At 42.9% G+C, this 23,246-nt stretch overlaps 2 protein-coding genes across 5 annotated transcripts in view; one reads left to right on the forward strand and one right to left on the reverse strand.

The window, feature by feature from the left end:
• Window positions 1–17,200, forward strand: part of INSYN2B (inhibitory synaptic factor family member 2B) — a 119,990-nt gene extending 102,790 nt beyond the window's left edge. For all 4 annotated transcript variants that reach the window (XM_074390476.1, XM_003936170.4, XM_074390478.1 and 1 more), the window contains one exon: window positions 14,154–17,200. In XM_074390476.1, the coding sequence (XP_074246577.1) occupies window positions 14,154–14,340 (187 nt within the window). In that variant the 3' untranslated portion in view covers window positions 14,341–17,200. The remainder of the gene's footprint in view (window positions 1–14,153) is intronic.
• Window positions 1–23,246, reverse strand: part of DOCK2 (dedicator of cytokinesis 2) — a 427,333-nt gene that overhangs the window by 203,774 nt on the left and 200,313 nt on the right.

Raw genomic sequence — 23,246 nt, forward strand, 5'->3', positions numbered from 1 at the left:
TGGCTCTCAGGAGCTTGCAGGAATTCATACGTCAAGGTGAATGGAATCTCTTGTTTTGACTGCCGTAGACTCCATGAGAAGTGGGTGGCAATTGGCTCTAAACCACAAGTGATCCCAGGCTGTTAGGCCCCAATCACTGCCTTCACTTCTCCTTAGCATTAATCCTAGCACAAGTTACCTAAAGGGTTGAGTGAATGCCACCATAATAGCCAAGATTAAATAACGTTAAATTCCTTAGCAAGAAAGTTGTTCTCTTTTCAAATTTATTTCAATATTTCGAATAACCTAGAGGGGAAAATCTGGGTTTGGCACTAGAATGTCTTTAAAACATTCCTAATGCTGGCTTATCACATTTCTCTGCAAAGAGAGAGCAGGTCTCAGGTTCACAGCCCTGGGCAAGCAATAGTTATCTAGCTACTTTTTTTTATTGAAATCTTTCACTTTTAAAACTAGTCCTTTTAAATACTTTTTGTAATAGATGCAGGTCTGCATTTCCAAAAGTGATATTGCCTGTTTTATATAAAACAGGTTTTTAAATTTAAAAAGTGAATACATTCAGAGAAAGAAAGTGAAGTGAATAATTGTGTAGATAGCATGGGGAATCTTGCAAAAACCATGAAGGTGGAGAACAAGCGATTGAAGTTTGGGAAATGGTACCCTAACGAATCGGCTACTTTTCCTCTTCTCAAGGGCATGAAGTCTCTCTAAGCCTCTTGCTCCTCCTTCTCCCACCCTGCTTCTCTACTTCTCAGCCATATCTCCAGCATTCATCTTTACATTCACGCTAAAAATAGTCAATAGAGCTTCTTTAGAGGTCTTTGACTACAGAGATCATGCATTTCTTTTCTAGACATCACTTCTGGAAAAAGCTGCGTGGTTTAAGTTATAAAATGTCTCCAATATGTTTTAAAGGAAAATGGTAAGAGGTCTTTCCCAGAAAATTTTTCACCTACCATCCAAGCATGCTGCTCAGGAATTAGAAAGACAGAGTTGCAAGCTTACCATTTTCAGTGGGTGAAGAGAAAAGTCAGCCATGTAGAATTTGAAAGGTGCTAGAGAAGTGAGAACAGAAGAGCTATTGTTTGTCTAGGGTCTCCCTGGACAGGCTGCTCCTCTTCTTATTCTTGGTCTCTTCCCATAGCCTCAACTGCACTCACGGACTTCATTTCCAGGGCACCACTTTCCACCATCTTATATCTGATACCTACATGGATCGATCCTTAACCATCTATCTTTCATCTACCTAGCTAAAATTTTCAACCAATTGCATACAGACATCTCCACTTAATATCCCAAGGCAACTCAAATTTGTCATATCCCCAAACATACCTGTTTTACCACAAAATTAATTTTCTTCCCATATTTCTTACTTTGTTTAACACCATTGACCAAGAGGCAACTCCATAAAGATATCACAGTCCCCCGTGACATACTCTTTTCCACCTCATACACCAAATAAGCTATGGATTCCAACTGTTCAATCCAACCCCTTCGCTCCAATTCCTCTGTCTCAGGTTCAAAAAAGGCTCTCATCATGTGTCACTTGAATGCTAATTGATCTTTGGGACGCAGATCCCTTTTGCCTTATCTCAAGCAATCCTCTGTGCAGATTGCTAACTTGCACCTGAAGAGTAGAATCTGACCACGTCACTCCCTTGCTAAACAGTCTTGTCCTGGTTTGGTTAGTCTGGGGCTCCCCTCCAGCTATGGGGAGCCAGGTGCTTAGCTGGTGGCTCCGTCAGGCCTCAGTGCCTTGGATAAGTTCCCTTGCTTTCTTGGGATGTCTTTTCTGCCCTGCTTTATCTGGATAGTTCTTAGTCTTGCAGCTTAAATGTCAGTTATCTGGACAATCTTATGATCCTTCCCCAAAAAGACCCCCATGCCATGAGCCTTCCTCCGTTAGGTCGCTGATCCTACTGCATTGTAAGGCAGTGTTTATGAGTTCCTTTCCTTCAGCAAATGGTTAGTCTCTCAAAGTCATGGATAAGTGTCTCATACATAGTTGGTGCTCAGTAGGTTCTTATTAAATAAAGAAATGACTCTACTGACTAGGGGAGGAAGGAAAAGCAGTAGTGGACTTGAGACAGCTGTTTAGATTGTCCAGAAGTGAAGTCATTGTTACCATTTGCGTACACCCCCACCCTTGGGTGGGGAAATGAAGGATTAAGCAAATATTCTTATTAGGAAGGAGGGCTTCTATGTAGCTGGTTCTCAACAGATCTTCTTCACCTGAATGTAAGCACATAGATTGCCGGTTTAAAAATAACTGGAATGCCACATACTTTCAACGAGGGAGAACTTTTTTTTTTTTTTTTTTTTTTTTTTTTATGACTGAGAAAGATTGCTGCACTTTCATAGGACATGGAAACACTTGTTTCTCCAGGCCATCTGACACTATTGCCCAGGAATTCTGTCCTGGTTGCGGTGGGAAAGGCAAAATTTAACTGTGGGGAACCTCAAAACTCTCTGCAGGTGAAAATAAATCCTTTCTCTGATATCTGAACTGTCCCAGTGATCTCTCTGGGAAAAGGAATTAGAACATCAGATCTTCAGATTCTTTTGCTAAATGTCTAATGGTAAATATCAAAACCCAGGCTTGGAGGCACACTAATGCCTAAGAAGACCACATCCTAACTCATGGACCCTTTGCATATATGACCTTACTTGGCAAAAGGGACTTTGCAGATGAGATTATGCAAAGGACTTCAAAGGAGGAGAGCAGAATGGATAGTCTGGGTCGGTCCAGTATAATCACAAGGACCCCAGAGAAAGAAGGAAGGCCAGAGGATCAGAGTCAGAGAAGGAGATGTGATGCCAGAGGCAGAGGTCAGAGTGCCATGGTCACAAGCCAAGGAGAGTGGCAGCCCCTAAAAGTGAGGAAAGGCAAGGGATATGTGTTCTCTCTTAGAGCCTCCAGAAGGAACACAGCTCTGCTGACACCCTGATTTGCAGCTCTGAAGGACTTCCACCCTCCAGAGCTGTAACAGTGAAATCTGTGTGGTTTTAAGCCACTAAATTTGCAGTAATTTCAACAGAAGCAAATGAGTACACTCAAATTAAATACTCATAATTGGAGGCCAGTTTATTTGACTTTAATTGATGATGTTTACAATGATAACATCTGAGGAAAGAGATCTGTTGGGAAACTTAAGGGAAAGAAAGAAGAGAGCTACCACTTAGTGAGGTGAGGATCCATTATTTACCGATCATTTGAAGTACCTTTTGTTTTCACACTTAATCCTCACAACTATGAGATCTATTAAAGCACCCCCATGTTACAGATGAAGAAACTGAGGCTCAGGAAGGGTCAGACGTTTGCTCAACATTCAGATTAGGCAAGCTGAGAGAGGTGAGGCACTTGCACAATTATTCTGGAAATAGTAATTGCAACAGCCACAGCAGAAAACAGTTCTGTCTTCCTGCAAGCCAGATTCCATAGCATGCTGCCTTACAGATGCCAGACTCATCTGACGGATATTAGGGCTTAGTGGAATGTTCGACACTAAGTTCCACTCAGCCAAGGGCATCATGAGGGTTTACACTGAAGATACAGGCTCTAGACAGTGCTCCCAAAGTGTGGTCATGGACCGTCTGCATCGAACCTCCTGGGTGTCTGTGAAAACTGGTTGCTGGGTTTCAGCCCCAAGGTTACTAAATCAGAGTGTGTGGGGTGGATGATGGGAATCTGCAGTTGCAGCAAGCTCCCTGGGAAACGTTGGTTCGAATAAAGCTTGAGGGTTTTTTTAGGTAAAAAATTGGGGTCTTGAAAAGAGATCGTTGATTTACTAGAAACTTTTATGGCAACCAGCCCATGAATAAAAAATACTTGCTTGCAAAACAGCCTGGAAACTAGCTTTTCTTCTGAATCCATCTGCTTGGCTCTGATCTTAGGGTTAGCTGATCATATATAGACCTAATTATATATGTTGGATACAGGTGAGAATGGAGGCAAAGGAGGGGGAAGGAAGAGAAAGGAGAAGATTATTCATGGAGCAGACATATCTTTTGATGCCTCCTATTTCCAATGAGAAGAGAAAAGGAGTCCCTCTCAGTCCACTCTGGGGCTCAGGCTTATATTATGCAATACTTAAGGGATTCAGCTGTAGCCTTTCCTTCCTCCCACGTCTCTCAGCTCCTCAGGCCTCATCTGAGATCAGAAACCGATTGGCAATCCAGGCTGACATTTTTCCTCCAATAAAGGTTGAGAGTAATTAAAGCCTAATTCTGCTCCCTAGCCAAGAGACCAAATGCTAAGCACCGCCCTCTGGTGAGTGCTAGAGGATCAACAGCCGACATATGTAAAAGGTGGGTGTCCAAGTGCTGACCATTACCACTACATCCTCACATCAGGACAGGGGTATGGTCATCCCATGCTTGGGAACCAAGGACCATGTGTGAAGCTAAATACCATGCAGAATCCACCGCCACGACCTGCTCATTTCCTCAAACTCCACAGATCATGGGTTTTTTTTGTTTTGTTTGTTTGTTTGTTTGTTTTGTTTTGTTTTTTGTTTTTTTTTTTTTTTTGAGACAGAGTCTTGCTGCAGCCTAGGTTAGAGTATAGTAGCATGATCTCCGTTCACCACAACCTCCACCTTCCAGGTTTAAGTGATTTTCCTCCCTCAGCCTCCCGAGCTGGGATTACAGGTGCCTGCCACCACACACAGCTAATTTTTGTATTATTAGTAGAGATGGGGTTTCACCATGTTGGCCAGGCTGGTCTTGAACCCCTGACCTCAAGTGATCCACCCACCTCAGCCTCCCAAAGTTCTGGGATTACAGGTGTGAGCCACTATGCCTGGTCACTTTTTTTTTTTAAATCATTATTAATACGTCCACTCATAAACTCTTCTGGACCAGACAGAAGGACTTACGGATTTTAAAAATAAGATTCTCTGCAAGAGCCTCCCTTTGAACCTAGCAACCAGCATTCTCGTTCCTACCACGTCCCCCTCACAGTTTTCGTATTCAGATTACGACAAGAAGGCTCCCTGGAATACAGGCCAAAGCCTCACAGCTGTGCACCCTGCAAGAGCAAAGCAAGGGCATCACATTACTGAGGAAAGAGAGGCTCCAGAGAGCTGTGTGAGCCGTCTGAGGTCACACGGCTGGTGGGCTGAGAGTGCTTCCTGGAGTTTCCTTCTTGGTTAAGCTATTTGGCCACTGAGCTCTGGCCTTGCCTGCCACTTAAAGCTATTACCTAACCAGAGAAAAAGGCATTTCTCTAGAAATGCAATATGCACTCAGTCCTATGGGTTTAGCAGCCAACTTTTCACTTAAATTATTTAGTATTTTCTTTTTGTCTGCTTATGACGCTCTCCCAGTGTGGAGCCAGGTGAACTCTGAGAGCCTTGTCTTCCAGCCACAGTCCTCCCTCTGGCCAGCAATGAAGTCCACAGTAAAAAATAATGATAAAGGCACACAGCAGATCTGTTCTTTCCAGTAATCAGATGCCCTTGCAGCTCTCATCCAACTCCAGTATGGACTGAGCAACACGATTTCAGATGCTGGGCCATGAACGTCATGGCAACACCCTCCAGCATCCTCAAAACAACCAATAGCAAACACAGCTTCAACTGTCTCTTTGGGAAATAGCCATGAAGTTGGGGGTACATGTAAAATTTCTCTGAGTCCCGGCAGGCTGATTCCCAAGACATTCGTCTCTGTTCCCTGATTCTTTGAATGGCTTTATCCCTTTCTTTTTCTCCCTAGCGTGTAAAGGAAAAGAAGGATTTACAGCATCAGCAATTTATCTGCGATAAAAAGGAAACCTATTTTAATGCATTAATAGTGAAAGAGGCTGAAACATGCCATAAATATAAAATTATACAAGTTGAATATTTCAGAGGAATAACAAGTGAATGACAGAGGCCACAGGTGACCACAGAGTGATCCGATCTTTATTTCTCCATCAAGTTAGTGTAATAATCATTACTGTTTGTTGAGCCAGTCACTGTGCTAGGCATTTTGCCCAACACTATATGTCTATCATTTCATTTCAGACTCCCAACAACCCTAAAATGTGGATAGGATTAATATTCCCATTTTACAGATGAAGAAACTGAGCCTCAGAGAGTTTAAGTCATCTGCCCAAGATCCAAAGAAGCCAGGGCTCAAAACTAGGTCCTACTTTCAGGAGACTTGCCTGTCCCTTCCCCTCTTTCCTTGTGACCTTGCATCATCAATTAATAGGTATGTTAAAATTTTCAGAGTTGATGGATCAACCCTTCCTGAGGACTTCACATGCAGATCTTCCTGGCACAGAGTCACAGAATCCAGAACACAGATTTCTTTCAGCGTTAGCTCTCAGCAGAGATTTCTGCAGCTTGATCCCATTTATATATGTGCCAAGAAGAGAACCTGTGATTTTCTGAAGACTCAACAGCAAGATAGATGCCCTAGGAGAAGGGGTAGACTTGCCAATTTGAAATAGCTGCAAGTTGTGAAGCTCAAAATTATACCCTATAAAAAATGAGCAAACTGGTCATTAGGAGAAAGTTTTAGGAACAACATCCCTTCCAGGCTGGGGAGAGAAAAACATACAAACCAAAGTTCCTGTGATCGAGACTGTAATTCTTCCCCAGAGATGCCTTCGTAAGCATCATGATTTATCCAAATGGACAAGAACCAAACTACCTCGCTGCATCCATTGATTCTTACAGCTAATTCTTTAAAAGAGAAAGTTGCAGGAGGTCAATAAATCAGTGGTGCACCTGGGTTCTGTGGAAACAGGGACCACAGAAATGCTCCAATAAGAGATAAAGAAGAGGTGGAGAGGAATTTGGAAGATGGTTTGTCTTCAGGGAGACACCATGAATCATTTACTTCTCAGCCAGCTTGCTTAGAGTGTACAGCTGATGGCAGTTTGTTGCATATCTCTTTATAAAAGGCAGGACCCACTGCTAAGAAGGAAGTACATACAAAAGGGCTCACTGGAGACAGCAGCAGCCTACACCAGACCCAAGATCACTGAGGCAGATATTATCTTGAAAAGGCTGCCTCCTTAGAAGGTGAGCACCTTCTTTGAGTATGCAGCCTCCCTACCAAGGCTTCCCTGAAGTTGAGAAAGACTATTCTAAGGTAGACTGGTCAGCTTTAGAAAGGGTCCCCCATGCATCCCAGCCCCAATTTGGGTCTGGTTCCACAGCAGACTGTGAGGTCATCCAGGAGCACCAGGCCTTGGTCGCCACCTCCACCACTGCCACCCTACACATTTTGCAACCAGGATTTCATAGAGACACAGATTACTATGTTCTTTCAGTCCAGTACATCTTAGTGTACAAGCTTTGGGGCTAGACTGTCAGGGTTCAGATTCTGACTCTGTCACTTACACTTACATGCCCTTGGCAGAATATTTAACCTCTCTTTGCTTGTTTCCTCAGTTATGAAATGAAGGTATTATTGTTTACCCCATGGGACTGTGAGAATTCATGAGAGGAGTGTAAACTTGCAACATAGTGTCTAGAACATAGATTTCATTCCACAAATGACAGTCATTCTTCTTACAATTGTTAGTTTTACCCATTTAAATTACCATGTGTCCTAATCGAACGTGTTTCAGGTACTCTGTTTTTGTTTCTTCTCCTTAGAATAAAATGCTAGAAAGAGTTAGGTACGTGGCCAAAAACTTGATCTGTCTTTAAACAAAAAAAAATCAGGAAACCAGGTGAATAAAGTGGAGGCTTGTGCACCCCTCAAATTCAGATTAATTCCTAATGCCCCATGTGATGATATTTGGAGGTGGAAACTTTGGGAGGTGATTAGGTCAAGAACTTGGAGTCCTCATGAATCGGATTAGTGTCCTTATAAAGAGAACTCAGAGAGGTCTCTCTCCACGTCAGGACACTGAGGGATGACAGCCCAGGAAGAGGGCTCTCACTAGACACCCATCTAACAGCACTTTGATTTTCAACTTACCAGCCTCCAGAACTGTGAGAAATAAAATGTATGTTAGGTATAAGCCACTCAGTCTGTAGTGTTTTGTAATAGCAGCCCAAGCAGACTAAGACACCAGGTTTAGATTCTGCTTGTAACTCATGGTGTGACTTCCCTTTGCCAACCTGCTTGTCTGGTAAATGGGCATAACAACTTTCCTATCTTCCTGGGCTATCCTGAGGATAAAATAAAAACACAGATCTAAAATACTTTGCAAATTCAAAAGCTATATACAACTAAGAGACATCTTTGTTTCTACACCAACTTTTATCTCCTTGTGGTTCACCCAACTTCAGCTTACCCCGCCAAGATCCTGCCTCCAGAACCTCACTCTGTTGTTTGCTCTTGTGCTTATTATTTTTTTTTTTTTTTCCTATTTGTTCCTCAGTGTGTCTTCTTCCAGACAAGTCATGACTTGGGGCTTTTGCTGCTTCCAATTACCTAGGAAAACATCTTTCCACTTTTCAGCAAGCATGATGGCTGGAGAACTGATCTGTCACTTAGATTAGTGAGGTGCCCTCCAGAGGGAAACCTGAAAGTTCTTACCATTTCTGGTTTATACATAGCTCACTTTCTAAATGCAGTGTGGCTCCATGTTCAGACATCTCCTTGGATGTGAAGGGCTCAAAGGCTCCTCAGGCAGGGAACTGAGCATCACTGAGCCACAGTCCCTGTGTCCCATGCATCCTCAGGAGGACCAACTCACGCACCTTGAATGCCCCGGACTCTCTCAAGGGCTCCTGTCCTGGATCTTGCATTGTAACAATGTCTGAATTACTGTTTGCTGTTCACTGTAAGCCAGGGCTCTGCACGAACTCAGTACTCAGCATTTGTGTTCCTTCTTATGATCCTGCATGGAATATAGAGCATATGTGGAATGTGGATGGTGAAAGATGGTAAAGATGGGAGGGTACAGAGAGGAGGTGGAAGCCGTGAAGAGGAGGTGAGGTTAGAAAAGTTATCAGTGTGCTATTTGGATCCTTGAGCTGAAATCCCAAGCAGAGAGTCTGTCCCCATATTTGCAAACAACCCTCTGCTAAGAATTAACTTCAATTTTCACCAAGTTGGCAACTTACTCCTTTTTGCAAGGGGTTGCTGAGCATGGTGTGTAAGTAGCTAAGCAGGAAGTAGAAGGGCATCTTCTCTTTTCTACCCAGCCTCAAGATAAAAAGCAGATGACAGGGCACTGCCCCTTCCCATTTATAAGGCAGCTGCCACCAAAGCAAAATATACTCCCTCCTCTCCCTTCCAAACTAAACTGTAGTGTGTCAAACAGATGAATAAGAAGAAAAGTGGCAATTTTCCTTTCTGTTAATAAATTGCTTTGGCCTAAAAAACTTAATCAATTTCTTTCCAAAGTATGCACACTTCTCCATACTCTGCTATTTCCCTGGCCTTGAAAAGAAAGTTACTTTCAATCCCCTTTAAATTGTCAAGACTAGTGGGGGCAGTCACAAGAGGGGAGTGGGGAGCTCCCTAAATCCCAGTGATTATAATGGAACCCTGCTGTGTTTCCATAGAAACATAAAAAGTGTATTCTTCCCTGAATGTAGATGGTGGGGAGGGGTGAGGAACGATGCGGCTGGTAAGGTGTGCAGCTACTGAAGAGCTGAAGGTGGAAGCAAGGAGCTGAGACGGGAAGGCAAAGGACCTAGTGAAGAAAAGAGGAATGGGCCGAGACCGTGCTCCGTGTGCAGTGACTTCACCTCTGACTGTGCCCCATCTGCACAGCCAGCCAGTGCGGTAGCTAGTGTAACTCCCAACTTCAACTGAGCTGTAGAAAGAGAAGAAACTTGCCCAGGGTGACCCAGTCAGGAAGTGTTAGAGTATCCATTCAAACCCAAGAGTGTTCATCTGTGGGGCCTCACTCCACCCTCTATATTGGGCTGCGCTTCAAGTCATGACAGTGAGACAAAGTTTCCATTTCCTCGTCTTTTCTACCCAGGCCTGCCGGTTCTATACATTCTGGAATCACCCAGGGCATTAATGTCATTTTCTTTTTCAGATGGGGACTCACTCTGTCACCCAGGCTGGAGTGCAGTGGTGCACTCATAGCTAATTGCAGCCCCAATTTCCCGGGCTCAAGTGATCCTCTCACCTCAGCCTCCCCAGTAGCTGGGACCACAGGTGCGCACTACCACACATGGCTAATTTTTTATTTTTTGTGGAGACGGGATCTCGCTACGTTGCCCAGGCTGGTCTCAAACTCCTGGCCTCAAGCAATCCTCCTACCTGGGCCTTCCAAAGTGCTGGGATTACAGGTGTGAGCCACAGCACCCGTCCTATTTTTCTTAAGCAGGTATTAGGACGCTTGTAAATCTTGTCAAACTCAGGTGGTTTGTTGTCGTTGTCTGTTTACTTTAATTACAAAGTCAGAGACATTACATATAAGGGGAGGAAGGCAGCTGGTGCATGTGTGTGTTTACATAATTTAGTAGAAGCATATGGGTGAAAAACTGTAAATAAAGTAGGAGGAGTTGAGAGAAATAAGAAGTATCTTTTGAAAGCAATTGTTATTTAATCACCTATCTCAAACACTTTAGTATTCACATCTGTCTAACTTGCTATAGTGTTCCTGGAACCTGGTACAGTGTCAGGCCGAGAGCAGGATGGACTGATAATGGATGGAATGTTTTGTACCGGAAAATCATAGACTCGTAAAATTCTAGAGAGGGTACCCACTCTTTGGTTCCATCTGGTACTCTGTGGTGAAGATTGTTTTTCTGCCACAGTAGGGAAGGCAGGGCTATTTCAGGAGCTAGGAGCATTGTGAATACAGATGTTCCCTATCTGTGAACTATGTGTGTTCCCAGTGCTAGATGGGTGAGAATCAGAACTTGCAACTCACCATTTTGAAGTCCTTCCTTGCTGCAATGCAGAGGTTGCATAGGCTCTTGATCCATTTCCTTAGATTTCCACTGAGGAGAATGAGGTGCAGGTAGTGCAGACTCACATACTGCAGAAACCCACTCCTCCCCACCCCAGACAAACAAGGGTACAGTATTGTCTTGTTATGATTATATATGTGTGTGTGTGCGTGCGTGTGTGTGTGTGTTCTATGTGTGTGTGAGGGATGGATAGAGAGATAGATGATAGAGAGAGAGAGAATAGATGATGGATAGATGCCAGATAGATAGATGATAGATGGACAGATGCTAAATAATGATAGATGATAGATGGTAGATGATAAATACATGATTAATAAATGATAATAATAATCAATAGATGATAGGTGATACATAGATGTTAGATAGATAGATAGATAGATAGAGATAGACAGATAGATAGATAGATAGATAGATAGATAGATAGATAGATAGATAGATAGATAGGTTTTCGTCCATGGTTCCTGGCTCATAACTCCCACAGCCCTTGTTACAATCTTTTGTTATAATGTTGGGTGAGTTAGGCCTCAGGAGCAGGCATCAGGGAACAGAATCTCTCTCTCTCTCTGACCTTCTCCTGTCCTCCTGTCACCTGCCTAAGGCAGGACTCTAATCCGATTATGGGTCAAGAGACTCTGATTCCAGAGTGGGTCCTGCCCACTCCCTAGAGGAAGGAGTGCTACACAGGAGGCCGAAGCCCTCACACTTTGCCCCATGCATCCCTTTGTCTGTATCCTTTGCAATATCCTTTATGATACACCAGTAACTGCAAGTGTTTCCCTGAGTTCTGAGAGTCACTCTAGTAAATTAATCAAACTCAAAGAGAGGGTTTTGGAAACCCCAACTTGGAGCAAGTTGGTCAGAAGTTCCAGGGGCCCGGACTTGTAAGTGAGGGGAACAAGGGGGACGTCTTGTAGGACTGAGCCCCTAGTCTGTAGAATCTGATGTTATCTCTGGGTAGATAGTGCTGGAACTGAACTGGAAGATACCCAGTTGGTGGCCGCTGCTTGGTAGTGGGGAGAAACTCCTACACATTTGATCATAGTCTTCTTCTGTGTTGATGATTCTTGTTGTGGTGTGAGAGCAGAGAAAAAACATGGTTTGAGAGCTTTTCCTGAAATAGAGACTCCTGAAATAGAGAGTCAGTATGTGAGTCTGTGGATACCTCTGCCCACTGGCCTGGCAAATCCTGAGCTTTGGCTAGAAGGTCTCTTAACAGCTACTGATGCCAGAATTAACTGAGGACACAGAGTCACTGGATTAGCAGTGACAGGAGGCCAGAGAGATTGTCTGCATACCATTCCTTCCTCAGCAGCCAGAACAGGGCCTGCCACACAAAAGATGCTCATTTGTCAAATGACTGGCTGAATATGTGGTTCCTACTCCATGCGGTGTGTTGTATATGCACATAGAATTTAGCTTCACTGAGATCCTTTGCGTATGTATTACTTATTTCGCAAATGAGGACACAGCAGACTGAAAGTGGGAAATGACTTCCCCAAGATCTCACAGTTATAATTGTGGAGCTTTGCTTTAAAAAACACAGCCTGGGTTTCACCCATTATATAGATCATCCAGCCAGGATTATGGCCCCATAGAGGGCCAGGGAAAACAGAAAGAGAAGGGATGTAAGTGGAGGAGAAGAAAGCCTGGATGAAAACTATAGAAACAAAAAAAAATCAAACACCCTTACCTAGTGCTCCTTAAGAACTAACACCTTATCAGTGTGGCTACAAAATGGGTCCCCTCGCCCCTCTGACTCTTCAGCCCTGCCTCTTCCGTCTCAGAATGCTAGGGACAAGGCATCCTTCGGGGCTTCATTTTTCATGCATGGCAACGGTAGTAACATGCCTTTGCAGCAGCACTAACTGGGGTCCCCAGGCCTGGGAGGTGACATGGGGATAGTTAAGCAAGGGCAGATGTCCCTTTAATGACAGCTGTTTTTCAGCACTTGCAGGGCGTAACGGCATTGGCCACTTCACAAACCAACATGGGGTCTTTGGTCTTCCAGATGCAACATTTCATTCTCCTCCTGGCTAAACAAGGAGAATGCACTCTTTTCATGATCACATTTCCTCTACTTTCCACCCTCCCACACTAGCTCCTTATCCTTGGGCCTTCTGAGACCCCTGATATGAAACAAGGTAACAAACACATCGAAAAGCTTAAGAGCCTTCTTATAAGCATCTTGGCACTGAAAACTCTTCTGTAAGTAAATCCTCCTTATGGAGGAAAGTGGACAATTAAGGACAGAAGGAACCCATGCTCAGCCCACAGGGATGTCTAAGAGGATTTGTTCTTTCTGGCCCAGCTCTCTGGGTTCTGGGGAGGGTTAGCCAGAGTGAGGAAGCAGGCTGAGAGCCCCTGAGGCCTGCTGGCCTGACTCCCAAACATGCAGAGGCCACAGACAGCATCAGCACCCACTCCCCACAGGTCAGGCTTCTGCTCAACTCCTACCTCCCCTGACTTCAGAGATCCCTGGTTTGCAACAGTTTCACTTTTACTTAGCAGATGTTTATGATAATCAGTGCAGGACAATGGAGTCTGTATGTTAATGACACCAAAACACAAGTAAAATAGCCTACAACAACAGCAAAAAAAAAAAAAAAAAAGAGGTTGGGAAATGTCCATCCATCAATAGAGGAATATTTAAATACATCATATTGAGGAATACTGCAAGGCAGTCTTCCTCCCCAAGATACATCTTTAGGTTGGGATGTAGTTCAAGGAGCAAGTCATAATATATTGGTAGGAGTAATGTTAATGATGATGATGAGAGCTGTAATAGGAGCTAACACAGACGGAGGACTTAGTGCATGCCAGGCACTACTCTTAACACTTTGTTTATATTATCTCAGTTTACACACGTTATTTCCAAAGAAAGCCTTTGAGACAGGTGCTAATATTACCTCCATTTTACAGATGATGAAACTGAGCTGCAGTTTTCTTGTCTGTTCCTCTGTATTACCTAAATCTTTTAATAATGAGACAGTTTTCGTGCATAGCACATGCAACAAAAACCATTCATGATTAAGAAAGAAACTGGAGCCAATATTTACAGAACACTTGCCATCAGGCTGCCATGCTACGTGTCTCACTGACACTTAATGTCCCTCTGAGGAAGGCATTACATGTTCCAATTCAATCAATGAAGAACTAGAGGTTCAGAGAGGTGGCATCATTTTCCCAAAGTCAAACAGCCAGTAGGTACCTAAGGATCTGGAATTTGATCCCAAAACTCATGGTCTTCCATGTTAGTTGGGGCTGAGTGATGCTAAATCAGCCTGTGCTTATTCAAATTTACTTTCCTTCCTTCCTCTCTGTGTTTTTCAGTGTAGAGTATGATTTCCGGCAGCAGGAGGGCAGGTTCCATGAAGTTCTACAGAGTCTGGAGGAAGCAGAACCAGTTGAAGAGGCATCGCCTCCACCAAAGTCCCCAGCAGAACCCCCAGTCCCGGAAAAGCAGGACTTAAGGCGGAAAACCAAGAAGGTGAAAAAGAAATGCTTCTGGTGGATCTGAGCTGGTTGGGACCATCCCCAAGCCCCCTGCTTACTTCCCCGAGATGGGAAATCCACTGCACTTAAGGCCTGCCCTGCTTCTTTGCAAAGTCTCTGGGCTGTGAGCTCCTTGGCCTGTGAAACAGAAGAGTCTTGGAGCTGATGTAGCCGCTACTGGACACCTGACCACCATCCTTAACCTGGGTGTGTGCCACTGCTTGCTGAGGGCTTCACAGACACTAGAGTGACCACTTGCCAAGTTCCCTGTCCACTCAGCCAGACCTAAAGCTGAGTTGCAAGACCAGATTCCCACCACAAGCAAAACCCTCCACTACACATTCCAACACCTCCGCAATGCCACTAAGTACTTCCTTCCCATCCTGGGTTCATCAACCCAAAAGAAAAAAAAGTGTTGTGTAGAGCCAGAAGATAGAGGGAGGTTTTAAGTTATTAGCAGGTACCCTAGAAAAAATGAGATAAACTGGCAGTTTTCTAAGATATCAGCATACATAAGCACAAGAAAAGTGGGCAGGGCATAAAATGCAAGATCACCCTGGTGTGTTGGGTTGTTTTCCTTTTTGATTAGCCCCTTGATCCCAAATCAAGCCTCTGTCATCTCATGCTGTGAGCACCGTTCTGCCTATGGCAGAGTCAGGTGACCCCAGGGTTTAAGGGACTTGATGTGGCTGTGCTGGACAACTGTAATTCAAAGAGGATTTCAGCAGTTGTAGCTGCTCCAGGGCCCACCATAAACCATTATGCTTCTGGGGCCTGAGACCACCTGGCAAATGGGTAGAATCTGTTTTCGGTGTGAACTTTAACTTACCACAGTTAAATTACCTGCAAAATTTAAATCATGAGATTCAGCAGCCTGTTCATCAGTTACATCTTATGAGTAACATAAATAAGGTTAAGATAAAACACAACGCTGTTCTCATCCCTTCATCCCAGAATCAGCCGTGTAGATAGGTTCCAACATGTATTAATCGACACAGTCTCCCTTCCTGGTGATCAGGCCATGGTCACCCGACTGATAAAGCAGCAGGACTGGGAATGAGGATACAGTTTTTCCATTTTAGTTTTAAATATCTTTCTATCCCAAAGTCTGAGTTCTTCGAAGTCTGGCTCATTCTTTTGACAAGACCTACATACATATGGATCCAGTCAAACTTGCATGGCTGAACAAACAACTAAAGTAATATAATTAAGTAATTGCTACATACTCTTGGGAATGAGGGGTAGGATGGATAGCCTCAGATTCCTTCTGGTTGAATTAAATTCTCTATCAGCCTGTGGTGAGACTGACACTGCTAGAAAGCGAACCTAAAACTAAACAGACATTAAGCGAAGAAGGTATTTTGTAAACCCCTTTGCTGAAGACCGAGTGTCTAAGCCAGAATCTTTGCAGAGCACAGCATCCTGTGTGTTCGTGGGATGCACGTACCCCACCACAAATTGAGACTAATTGAGCAAACCACTCTGACGGTTTCACCTTCCCCTGTCACAGCGACGCACTGCACAAAGCTATTTCAGTGAGAATGAAAGGGAAATTTGGCAAGGAATCTCAGCTTGCACTATTTAAGTCTTGGAATGTCATTCAAGATGTTCTTGTTCTGTTTCTAGTATAATATTTAAGCCCACAGAATGAGACCGGAATATATAATGTCATGTTAGAATTAAGATAAATACACTTGTCATACTTAAGAAGCCACATTTCAATAAGATATGCTACCACTGGCTAAAAGCCACTCTGTATCCATACGATCAACTCTCAGTTGGCCCCAGCATTGGAAAAGAACAGAATAGAGGATAATCCAATAAAGTGAAATCATTGGGGATCTCTTATGTAATTTTATCTTGTATTAGAGCTTCCATCTTAATTTGCTTTGCTTACGCTAATTTCATATGAATTTGTATTCTCAGGCATCATGCTAGAATGTAAATAATCCTGTTCCTAGAATTAAGAGACCCAGGCAACCAAGCAGTCTATCTCACTAACCTTTGGCAAATGGCTTAAATTTCCAGGGCCTATTTATCCATCCTTGAATACAGATAAGAACATATGCTTTCCTACTTTATAAACTCTGAGCACGCTCCATATTATGTGAGCTGAGTGACTCAGAGCTGAGCTGGATCACTGGCCAAAGTTAGCCTGGCAAGATAAAGAGATGTTTGAGGTATCTCACACAAAATTAATAAGCTCATGTGGTCATAGACATATTTCTAGTTGGGGCCCTCACATGAACTCTTAACTGAATTAAATAAAAGTGGGACTAGAAAATGTTCACATTTCTAGAAATACAACCAAACAAGGCTATACTGATTCTACACCAAAGCACAACACTGCATTGCTTGGGCCACTGACCTGAAACTGGCAAGGAGTTCTCTTCTGAAAATTTGATATTTAAAATCACTATGAGGAAACAGGATTCCGGAAACATTTTCCTGATGAACAAAAATGATCGTCTCTATGTTTAAGACACCATACACACATATACCAAAACTGTATACTCCTTTATTCATGTGAAAATCACTGCTTCTTTGTAAAATATTATGTAACATCTACCATGATATTCTACAGAAATGCTGTACTTGAGGTTATCTGGTTTTCTGGAGAGAGATTAATTTAGCAAAAATTACTTTTATAAAATTGAAGAGGAAAAGACCAATATATCAACTTATATTGCAGGAGTTTATGTAGCTGCTTTCTCTGTAGTTTAAAAAACAATGCATAAATGCGTACTCACTATCCTTGGAACTTAATACCAGCTCATCTACAGAGCACCTTCTTAAAGACGATGTACTGATGTAAGGTTTTGTAAGTTTCTAAACTGTTTTAAATGGGATATTATCTTTTGCAATAAACGTACATATTTTTTCTAGGTTTTAAGACTCCATTACTAGCTTGGGTTGATTTGGGTTATAAAATGCATACTTAAGAAGGATGCCTCAGTGGTCCTAGGGGCGAGTATGGTTTTCATTATCATTGCTTCCATATATTTCTAAGGGAAATAAATACAGAGCAGATTCAGAACTTAGCGTCACAATGATCACATGAAGCCCCATGTGTCCTGTGAGCGAAGGAGGCAGCATGGATCAATGGAGCTGCTCCCAGCCTCATTCCCATGGATGCACATGCATGATTTGTATCATTTTGCTCAGACACCTGAACTCTAATTTATTCAGTACTTTTCTTTAATTATTTCCCCCTTAATTTTTTCCTTAAAAGCCAAATTTATATCACCAATGTGAAGAAAAGCATCATGTCCTAAAAATAGAAGATGAAATAAAAATATATCTTACTAAATTCTTGCTAAACCCTATTGCTATTGAAGCTGCTAAGCCTGAGACCAGTTCTGTTTGTTAGGACTGGATATTAGCAAATATTCAACACATACTGAAGCCACATTCATACCAAGCCCATTTTCTATGTGACTAATCAGGATGTTTGAGAGAGAACTGAAAAGGAGACAACTTTCCTGTCATGTGATTCAGTATTCTTTTTCCTGCCTTCTCTATGAACCATCTAAAATCAGCTTGTTTACTGGAGAGTGACTCTCCCACTTTGGGAAACCCCAATTTACAGAAACAAAAACAAATCCCGGACACAGAATCGAAGTCTTGGGTTTGACTGCATTCTGCTACCTTCTTCTTGTTGCATGACCTTGAACAAGTTACTTAGCTTCTGTGAGCCTCTGATTCCTCTGACATACCCCCTGCCTCTGAAGAGTGCCTTGACAACTGACTAAGTGACAGCCCAGAGCACAACATAGGGTACATATCAGGCCAGGGGCTCAACAAATGCATATTCAGTCATTTGTGGATTGAAGTAAATTGGGAGAGAGAAAGAAACATCCGTGAAGCTGCAGTGGTTTTCAAAAACTGGTTTAAGATTTTCTCGGGGCAAGGGAAGAACATTTTCTGGCCTTAGGACACCAGGGCTGGGCATGATGGCTCACACCTGTAATACCAACACTTTGGGAGGCCAAGGTGGGAGGATTGCTTGAGCTCAGGAGTTTGAGACCAACTTGGGCAACGTAGAGAGACCTGTCTCTACAAAAAATAAAAAATTAGCCAGGAGTGTTGGCTGGCACCTGTTGTCCCTGCTACTCCGAAGGCTGAGTCAGGAAGGTAACTTAAACCCAGGACAGGGAGGCCTGCAGTGAGCTGTGATCACTCCACTGCACTCCAGCCTGGGTGACAGAGCAAGAGTCTGCCTCAAAAAAAAAAAAAAAAAAGGTTCTACCAGAAACCATGACAATGAATGTTAAGTAATAAAGTCCTCTGTGATTCAGAAGAGCACATGGGCACATAAAATACAGCATAGCACTCTTGGAATTAAAGACTCTTGTTGCATGAAATCAAATATCCTAGAGGTGAAAGAGACCTTAAGAGTCAGGTCCCTTCCATTTTAAGCATGAGTCAATTAAGGAAGGCTGGATGATTTATCCCAGGCCTTATAGCAATCCTGTGGGGAGGTGTTGGGAGCCCTGTGGTGGTGGGTGGAATGTGTGAGGGGCCAGGGCCATTCCAGGAAGCACGAGGCTAGACTTGAAACCTGTTCTTACCTTCATTAGCTGAGCTGAGTTCTCAATATAACCTTCACTTGAAAAGGCTCTCATTTTAAGCTGCTCAAGGCAACTTGCTGTATGCTAAAAATGTATTTCTTTTTATAAGTTCCAAGAAACAAAGATGTTTTATGATCACTACGCCCATCAAGCATTGCTTGCAAGAAAAAGTGCGGGGGACAAATCCTAATCCAACATTGCCAGCATTTGGCGCAAACCACGTTTGACCGGTTTAATGAACATAATCCCATTTTTGAGTACTTTTACCTCAACTTCCTCCCCATCTTCTTTTAACTGATTTGCGCCTAAATTTCTATGGACCACATCATACCACCCCTACTCCTGAGGTTTTGCAAATGTCTAATTTCTCTCTGCCTCCTACAGAACTCTCAGCCCATAAAGAGCAGGGATGCATCCGTTGGCAACACACAGACTTTGGTTCTCTCACTGCCAGACTAAGCCAAGTTCTCAGGTAAGCGTGCCTCTCCACTGTGGGCATCCTGTTCTCAACCCACTTTGTTTCTCAACTGGCCTCTGCAGGAACCTCCCCAATGAGTCTCCCCATGTGCACTCTCTCTCTTCTTTTACACTTATTTTTTAAATATGTTCTGAAACGGGGTCTCACTCTGCCACCCAGGCTGGAGTGCAGTGGCACTATCATAGCTCGCTGCATCCTCAAACTCCTAGACTCAAGCAATCCTTTCACCTCAGCCTCCCCAGTAACTGGGATTACAGGTTCTTACCACCACAACCTGCTAATATTTTTTTAATAATTATTTTCTGTAAAGACCGAGTCTTGCTATGTTGCCCAAGCTGGTCTCAAACTTCTGGGCTCAAACTATCCTCCTACCTCAACCTCCCAAAGTGCTGGGATTACAGGTGCGTGCCACCACACCCAGCCCCTCTCTCATTTCTTAAGTATCTGCTCTACAGAGTAGCCAAAACAATCATTGCAAAATTTGGATAGGAATAAGGTTACACTCTGACTTAGAACCATTCAGTGGCTTCCTGATCTACTTAGGAAGTAAGACCAAGTCTGTTGCTATGGACCAAAGCCCTGCACAACCTGCCCTGCCTCTCCTGTAAACTCCCATCACAGGCCTTTCAGTGTTTGTCCTCTAATCTTAGCGAGCCTTCTTAAACCCACAGCGCCTTCAGTCCTGAAAGGCTCCTGCTCTTCCTGCCTGCAATACTTCCCCCACCTACACCAACCTCCCTGCACAGCCTGCAGCTCTGCTGGAGTTTCTCAGGTCATATCTCCCATGACTACCACCAATTCAGCCCAGACAACACCAAATAACCCTCCTTAGACATTTGCCTGGCAAAAGGGACCTTGTCATCAAAGTCCTTGTACATATATTTCTGCCATTCTTTGATCAAGGTCTCTCTCTTATCTAGCCTGTAGTCCTCCTAAGGATGGAACCTTACTTACTGCCTTTGTATCTCCAGCATGTAACACAATGAGGTTTAAATATTTGTTGCAGAAATAAATTAATGAGTAAATTGGATTCAGTGGGAAGACACTAAAAATTAATCCCCAGTTTACCCCTTGTCCTTCAGTCCCCATATTGGGATGGTACCCTTAGTGGGTATAGTCCCTAATGGCATATGGTATAAATCTATACATAAAGAAACAATTCTCTCTATGCTCATTCTGCTTTCCACCAAAACCAAAGGGATCTTCAGAAGCTTAACACTTATCAAATATAAAACCAACATATATAGACTTCAACAGAATACGTGTCTTTTAAATTAAGAGTTTCTGCATTCAAGTTATTTCATAGTATATCCCCAAAATGATTGCTGGATTATTTACTTCCTAGAACTAAATGACCTATTACTGTGGTTTTGGTTTATGTATGTATGATTTTTCTTTTTTTAGTTTTGTTCCCAGAACAAATAACCAGTCTTCCCCAAAGAGACACGTAAGTCCTTGAGGAATAGAAAACAGCAACTTGGAAACAGCAATTTTTCTACCTCCTCACCATCACGCCCTAGTCTCAGCTCTTTGCAGAAATAAGGGCCTGCAACTGGTAATGTGCCCAAGGCTTCTAACTCTCCTGAGGTCTGCATGGCATTCAGGACCCAGGAATAAAAAGACACTAATGTTTGTTCCCAGTACTCCTCCCCCTGCCAAGACCTATTGATGCCCCAGTTTAACACTGTTTCAGAATAAACTGTCATCATAATTAAATCCCAATGCATTTTGCACATTTTACCAAGATACCGCCTTACCATATGAAAGAATAAATGAGTTTTGAAATTAAAACAGATTGTTAACTATTTTTCCCAGTAATGTTTCTATTAAAGTGCTAGAATTTATTATATGTGAACTAGACCATTCCAGACAAAATGCAATTTCAAAGAGGCAAGGTCTAACTAAAGGAACCTTTTCGGCAAAGCTTTTTGCCTTGGCTTAAACCACAACAAAAATGAAAAGAAGGTAAAATCACACCAAAAGATTATTTGTTCAGAAGCAAATAACAGCTTTATTATCACAAATGGCTTTCACAAATTCTTAGAATTCGTAAGTATGCTATATTAAATTTTACTCAAATGAAATCCATATGTTTGTTCCTGACAAAAACCTTTATTTCTTAAATCATTAGCTAAACATGGTGACCTCGACTCCGTGCCCCACCTTGGTTTCCCAGGCAGCAGGCAGTGATGTGATTCCCTGGTTATGCTGACAGAAAAGCCTTCTTGCTCATGAACCAAGGGCTGAGTCATGTTAATTGCTGAAGTTGAGAATGATTCACACAGCTCTTCCACTGAGCACACCAAGCCCAATGGAACTCAATTCCACAGGCAGAAATCATGGATGGATGATGGAGGTGGTGAGAAGTGACTTGCTATTGTCAATGTCTTTGGTGTGCTTTTTTGTTTTAAAATAAAAAACAATATACCTTCAGTAGCTGAGAGTCAGGGATCAAAGGGAGCAAAATCAAAGCAACACAAATCATGAACACTCATAAACTCAGGCTGCTGACCCAGAGTGAGTTTCAAGGATTGAAGTTCTGCCTCATCTCCACTAATATGCACCCCTTGGGTCAAAAAATCTCAGATGAAACTCAATCTGTAATCATTTTTTTCAGTAAACAGTCACCAAGCTCCTTATCTCTGCCAGGTGAGCTGCCAAGGACACTGAAGGGAAAATGCAGTGCAGATACCACCCTAGTCCCAAAGAGCTCAGGAGCCAGTGGGTAGCTTCTGACAATAAACAGGTGTCCTTTTCTGATTTGCCCCACGTGGATGTCACATTGCCTCCTTCTGAACCCATCCAAATGCTATCCTTGTATTCTGACATGGTTAGGCTTTGTGTCTCCACCCACATCTCATCTTGAGTTATAATCCCCAGGTGTTGAGGGAGAGACCTGGTAAGAAGTGATCAGATTATGGGGCAATCACCCATTTCCTGCCCCCAGCTGTTCTTGTGATAGTGAGATCTCAAGAGATCTGATGAGTTTATAAGGGGCTCTTCCCCCTTCACTCCTCACTCTTTGCTCTTTCTCTCTCTTGCTGCCATGTGAAGAAGGTCCTTGCTATCCCTTTGCTTTTTGTCACGATTGTAAGTTTCCTGAGGCCTCCTTGGCCATGTGGAACTGTGAGTCAATTAAACTTCTTTTCTTTATAAATTACCCAGCCTTGGGTATGTCTTTACAGCAGTGTGAAAACAGACTAATATGTATTCTTTTGTGACTCTTTCTCATTATCTTTCCCCTTTCCTACCATATGTTAAACTCCCTGAGAGTAGGAGCAGCTTTCCTCACCTTGTAATGTCCAAATCCAAGAAGTCTTGTTTAGTTTAACTGAAAGACTTCACCAAGGGAGCCCTTGTCTCTTCCATGTGGACCCCTGCACCGGTCTTCAAAGTCTATGTTCTCTTGCCATTTTCTACCGCCTCACAACTGCCTGGGGCCTCTCACTAAGACATACATGTAGCAGTGTCATTCTCTGATTTTTATATCTCTAGTTGCATCCCACTACCATCCTAGAGCATAAAAATTCCTTCCCCTACAAATAAGGCTCCTTATAATCTAATGCCAATCCAGCGCTTATAACCTAACTTCCTATTCTACTTCCCCAACCCCATCTCCTTGCCACTTTCTAAAAAGTCACAGGCTACTACCTATCGGTGACTTTGCACATGCTGTTCTCCCAACCAGGGACACTATTCTATCACCTATCTAGCACAGGAAATAATTTTAATTTAGGGGAAAGAAAAGGAGAGTAGCATTATTATTACTGATAGTGATGATAAAAGCTCTAGTTTCTTAAAGTTACAATGAGCTATTACTAACGGCTTTGCTTGTATTATCTCATTTGCTCTTCAGAAAATTACCACAAGGTATTTTGTGAT

This window comes from Saimiri boliviensis, chromosome 20 (assembly GCF_048565385.1).
Source record: "Saimiri boliviensis isolate mSaiBol1 chromosome 20, mSaiBol1.pri, whole genome shotgun sequence".
Classification (NCBI taxonomy): Eukaryota; Metazoa; Chordata; class Mammalia; order Primates; family Cebidae; genus Saimiri; species Saimiri boliviensis.